The sequence below is a fragment of the Schistocerca cancellata genome, chromosome 4 (genome assembly GCF_023864275.1).
Source record: "Schistocerca cancellata isolate TAMUIC-IGC-003103 chromosome 4, iqSchCanc2.1, whole genome shotgun sequence".
In the NCBI taxonomy this organism is placed as follows: Eukaryota; Metazoa; Arthropoda; class Insecta; order Orthoptera; family Acrididae; genus Schistocerca; species Schistocerca cancellata.
In genome coordinates this window covers 516,334,688-516,350,015 of record NC_064629.1, presented here as the reverse complement: position 1 = coordinate 516,350,015, position 15,328 = coordinate 516,334,688, and the positions used below count along the sequence as shown (strand labels likewise).

Below are 15,328 nucleotides of genomic sequence, written 5' to 3'. Positions count from 1 at the left end.
CCCCCTACTGCTCCACCGGCCTAGTAACAGGATGCACGCGCTACTTCCTCAAAGCATTTGCGTAGGGTGTAGGGTCGAACCAGCATCCCCGTTGAACGTTGTCAGAGTAGGCTAAACCCAACAACACTTATAATGTACTACGCTGTTTGCCGTTGCCTGCGTGACCGCTTGCGCCTCTCGTGCAAAGGCCGATAGCAGCTGCAGGGCAAGTGCTGACAGATGCTGCGGCTGCTGCCGTCAGTTAAATCACCGCGCTGTGGTATGCTGTGACCCTCATCCAACTGTCGACACACCACGGAAACAACCACAGCCGACGTGATTAGATCCCACGTGCAGTACGAGCGTGGAATGGTCGATGCTGCTGACATTGATTCTGTTAGGGGTAGCATATATCTCCTGCCCTTGGGCAGTGCACGTGCAAGAACTTGCTCCCCTTTCAGTTGCTTGCAGTGCACTGTGTGATCTACATTTTGCATACATAATCTGATCAAACGTAACAGGACACCTACCAGTGGGCATAAATACGAGGTGTGTCTGCCGGTCGAAACGCATACCATATTTAAAAAGGAAATAGTGACTAGAAGTAAAAAAGTTTATATATAAGTGGGATTTGCGTACATTTGTCTGGTATATAGCTACGCCTGAGAGTTTTTTCGTGGGTAGTTCCTGACATCCATTCGTTATTCCAGGACTGGTGTCTCATCTCTGCATTTCGAATGAAATTGTGTACATTCCAATTGTTTTGTTTCCAAAGAAGTGTAGTGTAATATTCTCAATGATTATTTTGGAATCATAAGACGATACGACAGTACCATTCCATGAGATAGAAAGCCGTCTCAACATCAGCGCGACAGTGACTGTGTAAGTCGCTAAAACTACATACAAAATTCACAACCACCCGAGATTTCCTGTTGCAACTCTATAAACATGATGCACACACCGACAGGCAGCGATAAAAGAGAGGGAAAAGAAAGGATGTAGCGAATAAACACACACACACACACACACACACACACACACACACACACACACACACACACACTCTCTCTCTCTCTCTCTCTCTCTCTCTTAGAGAACGATGCAGAATGCTGAACAAAGCTTATTCATTGTCCAGTTGCGGTACATAACATGGGTAACAAAAGCATGGTGTGTACGACCGGGGTATTTTGTACCGCTATAATGATAATCGCAGCCACACAAACATGCGAGAATTCCTTTAACATACACTTTGCAACAATTACGAAGTAAACAAATTCATTGAGGGAGTAGCGCGTGGATCGTGTTAGTGTTAAGAAATACCCCCCCTCCCCCTCCCCCAATACAGGAACTATTGACTGACTGGCAAACTATCTCCCAGAGAGTGCATTTATTCCAAAAATACACACAGTATGTAGTTTTGGGCCATTGATCTATGTGCTGTACTGTGTAACACATTTAAAAATGCCTGCTGCAGAACGCATGTTCCGTAAAAGTGTGAAAGTAGAAACCACTCGTACTTAATTGTTTGTTTATGGAGTATTGTCACCCTATTACTTATTCCTCTGCACAAAAAGGGGGTGACGCTGAATTGCTGAAGGTTTTTTTAAGTAATAAATCTGCCACTACTATGTAGAGCGTATTAAAAAAAAAGTAAACTGTGGCTTACAGCATAAAAAACTTATTTTATGAACAAGTCCATTACTAACATTTCGTTCCTAAGATGAAACTTCTGCTACCTCTGTTATTTAACTCCCATCCCCATTCCATTTGCAAATGGTGCTTGGGATGACTGACTGACTGACTGACTGACTGACTGTCTGTCTGTCTGTGAACCCTCACATTTGCTCTAATTCTTGGATTCATCAATGTGATCATTTCATGAGATGTGTGTAAGAGGAAATATAATGTTGCACAACTCTTCCAGGAATGTACTACTGTTTCATGTAGTCATTCCACTTTAGGTCATTCCGAATGGTTATTTCCAGGTATTTTAAAACTGTGACTGTTTCTAGTGATTCGTCATCAATAGTGTAATCGTATAGTACTGGATTTCTGTGCTTATTTAAGGGCACTGCATTACATTAACTTACATTCAGTGTCAACTACCAATCTGTGTACCAATCATAAAATCTCCAAATGTCTTCTGGCAATTTTCTACAGTCTTCTGGCAGAGGTATGCTCTTATAGACAACTGCATCATTTGTGACCAGCCTCTTAGAGCTTCCAGGATAATTCATTGGATCATTTATAATGGTGCAGGTGCTTTACAAGTATGCCACAACCAACCACATGACATGTTGTTATCAGTAGTGACAATGTGCGATCCATGTTTTCTTCTTCTGCTATAGAGTAAATAAGTCACAACAGGAGCACCACATGTGTTTTGTCCTTGAAATAATATGTATTTTAAAACATGATATTACAGAAAATTTTGTATGGCCCAAGTTTAATTTTTTTTCATTTGTGATCATAAATCTGTAATTATACCTGTGTATTACAATAATAACCTGCAATAATTTTGTAGACATACTGTTATTCTCTGTTTCAGAACATGTACTTATGGAAGAAATTTAGCACTTACTACAACAGGAGTTCTGTGAGTTTATACCCATTTGAGACACTTATTCCTCTTTGTATTTATTCCAGGATTTGAAAACTCTGCACTGAAGATGAGCTTCTCCCTTTCTTCACTGCAGCCCTCTAGTGGTAATCTAGAAGGCACAGAGCATGTGAAGATGAGGGCAGAGAGACCCTATAACAGCCTAACAAAGAAATCTAGGTAATACCCTTGTCTTATACTGAAATAATTCCAAATTCTAATTCTTCATCAGTTCATAAAATGTGTGTAAAGGATAATGTGTATCTGTACTAGAATGTCTGTCTGGAGGAAACAGTAATTGCAGCCAACATGAATTGGCTTTTTTTTCCCTTTTTCCCCCTTTAAAAAATGCAGTTTGTTGTATGAAATAAATACTCTGAAGTTTTTCACTTATATCAGTCTTTTGCGTAATTGTAACTGTGATTAATTCAGAAAATGATCAGATTTGTAACTAAAAGCATGTAGTAGTTTTGAAATTGTGTGTGTGTGTGTGTGTGTGTGTGTGTGTGTGTGTGTGTGTGTGTGTGTGTCAGTGTCAGTATTTTCTCATTTTAACAGCTCATATTGTTCACATTTGGTTCCAGAGCTTTGTGAGGATAATAAAACTGTGATCTGATCCGATCATTTCTGCACTGCTCTGTAATATTTTCCCCATGCCTGAGTTTGGACTTCGGACATTCTCAAGTGGTTTATTTAAATTATCACATGTTAAATAAAGATAAAAAGCTAATCTCCATAAAATTAACATACAGTATAGTAAAGTACCTCTCTTGGAGTGCAAGACACAGCGAGTAACACACCATAAATAAAATGTGAAATCATAGTTAAATTGAGAATTTCTTCTAGAACTTTGAATGTGATTGTAATCTGTGGTATACTAGTATAGAAAATGGATGTTGGCTTGTTATAGGCCGTTTGAGAAATACACAACAGATAACAACCTGTAGTGTTCTTAGTCATAGTATTTAGGGGCTCCACTGGAAGTTGACTGAATTCTATGTGCAAAACTGTGAAGTGCAACATCCCTTCTGCTGAGAGAACCTAAAACTTGTTGTGGGGTTCAAGTTGGTAGAATGAACTGACTATTCTGTACACTGAACTGTTTGCTATTGAAGATATTCACCCACAAAATGTGTGATCAGTCATTGTGATCATGTGTGGCAGAATGGTTACATACTGGTTTAGCATAAGGATATAGATGAGCCGAGGAAGTTCTCTCTACAGGTCTGTGCAGTGACAGTTTCATGTGGAGAAATAGAGTTCAGCATATCACGTTATAAATACACTACACCAAACATGGAGACTATTTTCTCAATAAGCACTCTTTGTATGGATTATGAGAAACTCTTCTCTCCAAACAAATATATATCTTGTATCACTCTGCATTCTGGAATTCATTTGGGAAGAGAGAAACATCTAAGCAGTCTGCTGTTGAATCTTTGTACAATAGTTATGCATCAGTCAACAACTGCATACTTTTGCATCAAATAAATTTACTTTTTGTGAGGAAAATGAAGAAGAAATGGTTCTTCATTGTCAAACTTTAAGAAAAGTGGCAATGTTGATCAAATGTACATTCTTTTGCTGTTAAATATGACTGGTTTCAATCATTTACATTTTAGATTGCAGATATCTCCGAGACTGCATCAGACAAAATATTTTGTGGGACAGTTCGTTGGCTGCTTCATTAGTGTCTGCTTTTGCGTGGTTTATCTGCACATACACTGGTTTCCATAAATTAGGTGTGAATTCGAAAACAAAGATTACTTTAGGAAACAACTGACATGAAATTTGAATATACTGTAATAACCAAATGCAAATTAGCAACATTGCAATCACATTTTGCCATCTGTACATAGCAGAAAACTTCATATCATACTAACATTTTGCATACATTACCCAGTGGTATCTCCTTTTTCATGACTGTGACAAGATCAGATAGTAGTTTGGGTAGTGATGTAGGGCAGTTGCTTGAGTTGATGAACTAATAAGAAAATAATTATTATTTTCTTCAAATGAAGACAATGAAATCATTTATTTGACACAAATTATTTAAGTGTGTTTCTACTAGTTTAGTTCCAGAAAAATATTTGAAGAATGAGATTTTCACTCTGCAGCAGAGTGGGCACTGATATGAAACTTCCTGGTGGATTAAAATTGTGTGCCGGACCGAAACTCGAACTCTCTACCTTTGCAAAGGTCTCGAGTTCAAGTCTCGGTCCGACACACAGTTTTAATCTGCCAGGAAGTTTCAAAATATTTGAACATAATATACTCTCGTTACAGGAATTCACTTCACTTTTGAAAAATCCTAACTGCTAGATGACCGACTTGTGAGTTGTATACATCATTTGATTGGAAATATCATTTATGTGGTTAATTATTTAATTTTATGACAGTGGTGTAAAAAATTCAGTTTTGAAGGTTATGCATATGACTATTTATTGGTCATATAATTTTATTGAATACAAACTGCTCTAATCAGTTCCGTAGACCTGTGAATGTGTTTTGGCTTAGATTCAGTGGGTACAGGGAATAAAAGAATAAGCCTTATGAAACTAAAAAGAAATGGGTACTGTGAAATAAAAACAAGACACTGACAAAAATAAAGGCAGTCTGTTTGAAAATGCACATCTTTGAACATCTGTGAAATCAAATTTTATTGCTGGGTAACATTCAGTATAGTTTTCCTCTACCCTGTACATCTCCTTAGCATGCTATCCTCAAGGAAGTCAAGATTTTGATGCTCAGGACTACCCTATTTTTTGACGGCAGCTGTACTGAGACCATTTATTATGTGAGAAGGGTTCCTGTGAAGATAAAAAGCAAGTTTCAGCTGTCCACAGGAATGCTCAGTAGAGTTCATGTTTGCAGGTTTGTAAACATTTCCATTAGGTTGATTCGTGCCTTCTGGAGTAAGATATTCATGAGATGGGCTCTGTGCACTCCTGCATTTTTGTTGTGAAAGATGAACTCTTCACTGAATTAGTGACTGAAGGACTGGACCCCGCTGATATTGCACAGAACTTGAGTTGCTGTCAATAGTGACGAACAGCGTCTAACTAACTTATGTAACAGTGACCAAAACATGACTAATCCACCTTCCTGCTGAACATGTGGGGCTGGATGGCTAAACTCTGCATTGGTATCTGGCCTCCTTCATTACCTTGAAGATACCAAGATGTCAGACCAATCCTGCACTTATTGAGAGAACTCGACACCTTTGGTCCAGGTACCATTTCACAGTTTCAGGTGTTTCATTGACAAGCTCATTTTCGCAACATGATGGTGGTGGGATGTCTTGGTCTCCCTCTGCAATTCTTAACCCCACACTTGTCTCCATTACCAGATTAACAATTCGAATGTGTCCTATCAACCAGTCCCTTCTTTTAGTCAAATTTGTTACAAATATCTTTTTTGGCACAGTTCTAGCCAATATTTCATCATCAGTTACAAGATCAATCCATCAAATCTTCAGCATTCTTCTGTAGTACCACACTTAAAAATCATCAACTCTCTTCTTGTCTGAACTGCGTGTCACCCGTGTACCACTTCCATTCGAGGCTACTCTTCAGACAAATAACCTCAGAGTAGACTCCCTAACACTTAAATTTAAATTTGATGTTAACAAATTCCTTTTTTTCAGGAATGCTTTTCTTGCTGTAGACAATCCACAGTTTATATCCTCTTTACTTTTGCCATCATCAGTTATTTTGCTACCAAAATAGAAAAAACTCATGTACTACTTTTAGTGTCTTGTTCCCTAATTCCCTCAGTGTCACCTGACTTAATTCAACTACATTCCATCATCCTTGTTTTACTTATGTTGATTTTCATTATATAACATCTTTTCCATGCATTCTGTTCAACTACTCTTAAAAAAACTGCAAGCCTCAAAGTTTTTATTTCTTTTCCCTGAGCTTAACTCCTTAAGAACAATTATCTTTGGTTTCCTTCATTGCTTTGTCAATGTAAAGATTGAATAACATTGAGGATAGGCTACAGCGCTGTCTCACTCGCTTTTCAGCCACTCTGTACCTTCAATGTCCTTTGACACTTACAACTGCAGCCTGGCTTGTGTATGTAAATAGCCTTTTGCTATCTGTATATTATCCCTGTTACCTTAATTTCAGAGAGTATATTCCAGTGAACATTGTCAAAGGTTTTCTCTAAACCTACAAATGCTGTTTATGTAGGTGTACTTTTTCCAATGTTGGCTCACATGTTCCTACATTTCTCTTGCATAAAAACTGATCTTCCCTGAGGTCGGTATCTACCAGTTCTTCCCTTCTTCTGTAAATAAGTTATGTTAGTATTATGTAACTATGACTTATTAAACTGTGAGTCACCTGTCATCTGTCTTCTTAAGAATTGGAATGATTACATTGTTTTTGAAGTCAGAAGGTATTTCGTTGGTCTCATATGTCGTGCACGCCAAATGAAATAGTTTTGTCATGTTATGTTTTCTCAAGGATCTCATAATTCTGAGAGAATGTTGTCCACTCCAGGTGCCTTATTTCAACTTAGAACTTGCAGTGCCAGCCAAATGCTTTTTGTTGTATCATATCTCCCATCTCATCACCATCTACTTTCTCAGTAAGTTAATTTCCTTTTTTTTAGCCCTTCTATATATTCCTACCACCTTTCAGGTTTTCCTTCTTTGCATAGTCCCAGCTTCTCGTATTGAGCTCTTGAGTCTTCCTGGTGCTTCTCTTTTTTTCAAAAGGTATTTTTAATTTTCCTGTGGGTAACATCTATCTTTCCTCTTCGTTATGCATGCTTCTATGGCCTTACATTTGTCATTTAGACATACTTGTGTAGTCAATTTGCGTATGCTGTCAGCTTCATTTTTAGATACCTAGATTCCCCTATGCCAGCTTCATTTGATGTTTTTTTTTTTATATATATTTTCTTCACCCAGCAGTCAAAATCGGTGTCCTGTCCTGGGTTTATCCATTGGTTTCTGGTAGGCCTTGTCTTATTACCTGTTTGATGCTCTGCTGCTTTCACTTTCATCCCTTAAAACTAGTGAGTCATCATGTATTCTATTCCTTTCCCAGATTTGAATCAATTGTTGCCTAATGCTTCTAATGGTTTCAAAACCTCTGCCTTACCAAGATATTATCTATCTGAAACCTTAAAGTGTCTGCAGGTCACTTCTAGATTTAAAACCATCTTACATGATTCTTTAGTCAAGCATTAGTAGTGCTAGTGTCGTCGTAACTGCCGCCTGCTTCACATCTGCTGTGCAGCAAGCTACGTAAATTTAAGTATTAACTGTGTTTTTCTTACTTGTCACTTCTTTTTCTGTGTGTTGTTGCTTTTAGGAAGCTTTAATTTTCGAGTACTAGTAATAGTGTTCCATAGATTTCGTGTTTGTTTTGAATACAGTCCAGAGACAGTTAGTGCTTATTATCGTTGTTTCCAACAAGAATTGTCTAGTAACCACAGTTTAGTCAGCTATCAGTCACCTTTAGTTAATTAGCAATCTAGTTAAAAGTTGATTACTTAATTCTCTACAGTAAATTGTTGATTTCTTAGGATGGATAGGATGTGCGACTGCTGTGTATGGACGCAGGAGGAGCTGGCCACTGTTCGCGAACAGCTGAACGTGCTGATGGCCGCTGTCAGCCATCTTTAGGCTGCTGCCTTGGAGTGTAGCGGCAGTGGCGAGTCTGGTGTGTTGCATGGTACACCCCAGGTGTTACATGCTTCACTGATGGTCCCTGCTGTCGAGACATCTTCGTGGGTACCGGGCGTGGTTGGGCCACCCTCTTCCCAAGGAGAGTGGCAGGTTCAGTGGTGTTCACGCCTCATGAGGCGGAGGGTCAATGTGGAGGCTGGTCGTTTGGCATTGCCCGCTCTGCCTGTGGGTGGACGTGTGGCTGCTCCTTCAGCAAGGTCCGAACAGGCACACAGGGGGAGGGGTTTATTAGTGATTGGGAGCTCCAATGTTAGGCGGGTGATGGAGCCCCTTGGGAAAGTAGCGGAAAGGTCGGGAAAGAAGGCCAGTGTTCACTCTGTCTGCTTGCCAAGGGGTCTCATCCGAGATTTGGAGGAGGCCCTGCTGGCGGCAATAGAGAGCACCGGGTGCACTTGACTGCAAATTGTTGCTCATGTCGGCACCATTGACTCCTGCCGTTTGGGTTCAGAGGTCATCCTCAGTTCATACAGGCGGTTGGCGGAGTTGGTGAAGGCAGAAAGCCTTGCTCACAGGGTGGAATCTGAGCTAACTAATTGTAGTGTCATTCCCAGAACCAATTGCGGTCCTCTGGTTTGGAGCCGAGTGGAAGGCTTAAACCAGAGGCTCAGACGATTCTGCGGTGGTCTGTGGTGCAAATTTCTGGACCTCCATTATCGGGTGGAGAAATATAGGGTCTCCCAGTATAGGTCAGGCATGAACTACACGCAGGAAGTGGCTACAAGGGTAGCGTAGTACGTGTGGAGTGCACATGTGGGTTTTTTAGGTTAGAGAATTCCCTCCCTAGGTGCGACAAGACGCCTCCTGAGATGCGACAAGGTAAGCAGTAGGCAAAACGCAACAGGGAATGACAATATTAATGTGGTAATAGTAAACTGCAGGAGGATCTATAGAAAGGTCCCAGAAACTGCTCTCATTAATAAATGCTCACAATGCCCACATAGTACTAGGCACGGGAAATTGGCTGAAACCAGATGTAAACCGTAATGAAATTCTAAACTCAGCTTGCAATGTATGCCATAGAGAGAGACAGGGGGAGGCGGTTTTATAGCGATAAAAAGTGCAATAGTATTGAAGGAAATTGACAGAGATCCGAAATGTGAAATAATTCGGGTGAAGGTCATGGTTAAAGCAGACTGAAACTTGGTAATTGGATGTCTCTATAGGCCCCCTGGCTAAGGGGCTGTTGTGGCAGAACGCCTGAAGGAAAATTTGGAAAATATTTTGAGTAGATTTCCCAACCATGTTTTAGTTTTGGGTGGAGATATTAATTTACCAGATATAGACTGGGAGACTCAAATGTTTATAACGGGTGGCATGGACAAAGAATCCAGTGAAATTTTTTTAAGTGCATTATCTGAAAACTACCTTGAGCAGTTAAACAGAGAACTGACTCGAGGCGATAACATACACTCCTGGAAATGGAAAAAAGAACACATTGACACCGGTGTGTCAGACCCACCATACTTGCTCCGGACACTGCGAGAGGGCTGTACAAGCAATGATCACACGCACGGCACAGCGGACACACCAGGAACCGCGGTGTTGGCCGTCGAATGGCGGTAGCTGCGCAGCATTTGTGCACCGCTGCCGTCAGTGTCAGCCAGTTTGCCGTGGCATACGGAGCTCCGTCGCAGTCTTTAACACTGGTAGCATGCCGCGACAGCGCGGACGTGAACCGTATGTGCAGTTGACGGACTTTGAGCAAGGGCGTATAGTGGGCATGCGGGAGGCCGGGTGGACGTACCGCCGAATTGCTCAACACGTGGGGCGTGAGGTCTCCACAGTACATCGATGTTGTCGCCAGTGGTCGGCGGAAGGTGCACGTGCCCGTCGACCTGGGACCGGACCGCAGCGACGCACGGATGCACGCCAAGACCGTAGGATCCTACGCAGTGCCGTAGGGGACCGCACCGCCACTTCCCAGCAAATTAGGGACACTGTTGCTCCTGGGGTATCGGCGAGGACCATTCGCAACCATCTCCATGAAGCTGGGCTACGGTCCCGCACACCGTTAGGCCGTCTTCCGCTCACGCCCCAACATCATGCAGCCCGCCTCCAGTGGTGTCGCGACAGGCGTGAATGGAGGGACGAATGGAGACGTGTCGTCTTCAGCGATGAGAGTCGCTTCTGCCTTGGTGCCAATGATGGTCGTATGTGTGTTTGGCGCCGTGCAGGTGAGCGCCACAATCAGGACTGCATACGACCGAGGCACACAGGGCCAACACCCGGCATCATGGTGTGGGGAGCGATCTCCTACACTGGCCGTACACCACTGGTGATCGTCGAGGGGACACTGAATAGTGCACGGTACATCCATACCGTCATCGAACCCATCGTTCTACCATTCCTAGACCGGCAAGGGAACTTGCTGTTCCAACAGGACAATGCACGTCCGCATGTATCCCGTGCCACCCAATGTGCTCTAGAAGGTGTAAGTCAACTACCCTGGCCAGCAAGATCTCCGGATCTGTCCCCCATTGAGCATGTTTGGGACTGGATGAAGCGTCGTCTCACGCGGTCTGCACGTCCAGCACGAACACTGGTCCAACTGAGGCGCCAGGTGGAAATGGCATGGCAAGCCGTTCCACAGGACTACATCCAGCATCTCTACGATCGTCTCCATGGGAGAATAGCAGCCTGCATTGCTGCGAAAGGTGGATATACACTGTACTAGTGCCGACATTGTGCATGCTCTGTTGCCTGTGTCTATGTGCCTGTGGTTCTGTCAGTGTGATCATGTGATGTATCTGACCCCAGGAATGTGTCAATAAAGTTTCCCCTTCGTGGGACAATGAATTCACGGTGTTCTTATTTCAATTTCCAGGAGTGTATTAGACCTTCTGGTGACAAACAGACCCGAACTATTTGAAACAGTTAACGCAGAACAGGGAATCAGCGATCATAGAGCGGTTACAGCATTGATGATTTCAGCTGTAAATAGAAATATTAAAAAAGGTAGGAAGATTTTTCTGTTTAGCAAAAGTGACAAAAAAGCAGATTTCAGAGTACTTGATGGCTCACCACAAAAGTTTTATCTCAAGTACAGATAGTGTTGAGGATCAGTGGACAAAGTTCAAAACCATCACACAATATGCATTAGATGAGTATGTGCCAAGCAAGATCGTAAGAGATGGGAAAGAGCCACCATGTTACAACAACAGATTTAGAAAACTGCTATGGAACCAAAGGGAACTTCACAGCAAACAAAACATAGCCAAAGCCTTGCAGATAAACAAAAATTACATGAAGCAAAATGTAGTGTGAGGAGGGCTATGCGAGAGGCGTTCAATGAATTCGAAAGTAAAATTCTGTGTACAGACTTCGCAGAAAATCCTAAGAAATTTTGGTCTTATGTCAAAGCCTTAGGTGGATCAAAACAAAATGTCCAGACACTCTGTGACCAAAATGGTACTGAAACATAGGATGACAGACTACAGGCCGAAATACTAAATGTCTATTTGTAAAGCTGTTTCACAGGGGAAGACTGCACTGTAGTTCCTTCTCTAGATTGTTGCATAGATGACAAAATGGTAGATATCAAAATAGATGACAGAGGGATAGAAAAACAATTAAAATTGCTCAAAAGAGGAAAGGCCACTGGACCTGATGGGATACCAGTTCGATTTTACACAGAGTACGTGAGGGAACTTGCCCCCCATCTTGCAGCGGTGTACTGTGGGTCTCTAGAAGAGCTTAGCATGCCAAAATATTGGAAAAGGGCACAGGTCATCCCTGTTTTCAAGAAGGGACGTCGAACAGATGTGCAGAACTATAGACCTGTATCTCTAACATCGATCAGTTGTAGAATTTTGGAACACACATTATGTTCGAGTGTAATGACTCTTCTGGAGACTAGGAATCAGCATGGGTTTCGAAAAAGACGATTGCGTGAAACCCAGCTCGTGCTATTTGTCCACGAGGCTCAGAGGGCCATAGACACGGGTTCCCAGGTAGATGCCATGTTTCTTGACTTCCGCAAGATGTTTGATACAGTTCCCCACAGTCGTTTAATGAACAAAGTAAGAGCATATGGACTATCAAACCAATTGTGTGATTGGATTGAAGAGTTCCTAGATAACAGAATGCAGCGTGTCATTCTCAATGGAGAGAAGTCTTCCAAAGTAAGAGTGATTTCAGGTGTGCAGCAGGGGAGTGTCGTAGGACCGTTGCTATTCACAATATACATAAATGACCTTGTGGATAACATCAGAAGTTCACTGAGGCTTCTTGCAGATGATGCTGTAGTGTATCGAGAGATTGTAACAATGGAAAATTGTACTGAAATGCAGGAGGATCTGCAACAAATTGATGAATGGTGCAGGGAATGGCAATTGAATCTCAATGTAGACAAGTGTAATGAATCTCAATGTAGACAAGTGTAATGTGCTGTGAATACGTAGAAAGAAAGATCCTTTATCATTTAGTTACAATATAGCAGGTCAGCAACTGGAAGCAGTTAATTCCATAAATTGTCTGAGAGTAGGCATTAGGAGTGATCTAAAATGGAATGACCATATAAAATTAATCGTCGGTAAAGCAGATGCCAGACTGAGATTCATTGGAAGAATCCTAAAGAAATGCAGTTTGAAAACAAAGGAAGTAGGTTATAGTACACTTGTTTGCCCACTGCTTGAATACTGCTCACTGGTGTGGGATCCGTACCAGATAGGGTTGTTAGAAGAGATAGAGAAGATCCAACGGAGAGCAGCATGCTTCGTTACAGGATCGTTTAGTAATTGCGAAAGCGTTGCGGATATGATAGATAGACTCCAGTGGAAGACTCTGCAAGAGAGACGGTCAGAAGCTTGGTACGGGCTTTTGTTGAAGTTTCGAGAACATACCTTCACCGAGGAGTCAAGCAGTATATTGCTCCCTCCTACATATATCTCGCGAAGGGACCATGAGGATAAAATCAGAGAGATTAGAGCCCACACAGAGGCATTCCGACAGTCTTTCTTTCCACGAACAATATGAGACTGGAATAGAAGGGAGAACCAATAGAGGTACTCAAAGTACCCTCCGCCACACACCATCAGGTGGCTTGCAGAGTATGGATGTAGATTAGCAATGATTAAATTATGCTCTGTGCAAATTTCTACCAGATGGCTTTCACTTTAATTTGTTTCCCCCTGACCATATTCTCCTATTAGGTTCCCTTCTCTTCATTTTTGTGCTGTAGAATTCCACTATCCCACACAAATTTTTGCCTTCCGTAACTACCTCAATAATTTCTTTTATGTCATAATACACTCTTTCAATCTCCTTATAATTTGTAGAACTGTTTGGCATATAAACTTGTAAAACTGTGATCGATGTTGGCTTCATGTCTATCTTGAAAACAATAAATAATTCACTGTGTTGTTCTTAATAGTCCTCACACACTAAGATTTTCTTATTTATTACTGGACCTACTCCTACTTTATCCCTACTTGATTTTGTATTTGTAACTCTGTACTTGCCTGACCAGGTGTCCTGTCCCTCCTACCACAGTGTTTTGCCAGTTCCCACCATATTTAATTTCGAAGTATTCATTTCCCTTTTTAAATTTCGTAGCATACATACTCAATTAAGGGATCTGACTTCCATGCTTTGACCCATAGAATGCCAGTTTTGTTTACATCAGACTGAGTAGTCCTTGCCTGGTGATGTGAATGGGGGGGGGGGGGGGGGGGAGGCTGGCTGGTTATCGTACCTCAAAAATATTTTACTCAACAGGATGCCATCATCATCGTATAATCATATGGCAGAGCTGCAAATCCTTGGGAAAAATAACAGCTGCAGTTTCCCCTTGCTTTCAACCATTTGCAGCACCAGCACAAGAAGTTGATGTTACGAGTCCAGGGCAGTCAATCATCTGGGCTGTTGCCCTGCAACTATTGAAAAAGGGTGCTTCCCTCTTCAGCAACCATAGATTAGTCAAGTGTCTCCATAGATACCCCTCCACTGTTGTTTTTTTACCTTAAGTATCCCTGTCTGTATTGATGAGGCACCAAGGCACCCCACCTTGGCAAAGTCCATGGTTCGTGTAATAACATTAAACTTTTATGCTCAATATTGTAGTTACAAGCACAGGTGGTGATTATGTTTATAATATTTAAAATTAATGTTAGTGATAGCAGTAAATATCTGCTGTCAGTTCAATGCAAGGAGATTGTCTTTGCCAATAAATATACATTATGAAACTACTGCTAATTTCTGCAAATAAAATGTAACTTTGTGTCATTTATTTATTAATTTTTTAAAATTTATTTCAGAAGAGATCCTGAGCAAGAATCGTGGAGGCACTCCTGGGGAAGTCGTGAAGTAAACAAAGATGAATTCTGGGCAGCTTTACAACACAACTATGACTACATTATGGACAACAACCTCATTGACAGTTGTAAAGTATGCAAGAGTGATAATGTGGAACTCTTATGCAAATAGAGACTATAAAATATTTTATCATTTATTATGACTGAACTTCAAGAAAATATGTCTCATTTATAAAAATAAAAACTTTGATAGTTCAAAGATTTTATACATAGTGAGTTTGTAGAAACTTTTAATAATGTATACATAATTAATTGGCATTGAGGAAATACTATATTCCATTAGTGTGAAATACTTATTTAAAGTGGGTTGAAGTTATATGTTGTAGAAGCCCAGGGTACTTCTTGAAGCAAAATATTGGCATCTATAATTGATATACATGTCATTGCTGCAGGCGTTTTGCATTTAAATAAACCTTGAAGGTATCTCTTATAAGTAAGAAACAAGGTCATTTTCTTGTGATCAGTATAGTCACAAGCACAAGATGACAAGATAGAAATAGTATATTGAAGGTATTGAACATTTAACTGACAAAAGAACATCACAAACAACTGCAAGTCATCAGCCCTAGCACTCAGTTCTGTGTGAGTGGGCCATAATTCTGATAATATGCCCTTACGTCCATCTGAATGTACAGCTTTTAAACATTTGCAAACATAGGTTGTCAGTTGCTGTGTCCCATTGCAGCCACCTAATACCCAAGGGTGAAGCACTGTACAGTGGAGTAAGAGGTCCAT

The 15,328-nt window shown here is 41.2% G+C and overlaps 1 protein-coding gene across 4 annotated transcripts in view; it reads left to right on the top strand.

Annotated features, from left to right (window-relative positions):
• LOC126184525 (uncharacterized) overlaps positions 1-15,328 on the top strand; it is a 922,262-nt gene that overhangs the window by 399,100 nt on the left and 507,834 nt on the right. For all 4 annotated transcript variants that reach the window (XM_049926925.1, XM_049926927.1, XM_049926928.1 and 1 more), the window contains 2 exons: positions 2,626-2,758; positions 14,537-14,666. In XM_049926925.1, coding sequence (XP_049782882.1) covers positions 2,626-2,758; positions 14,537-14,666 — 263 coding nt within the window. The remainder of the gene's footprint in view (positions 1-2,625; positions 2,759-14,536; positions 14,667-15,328) is intronic.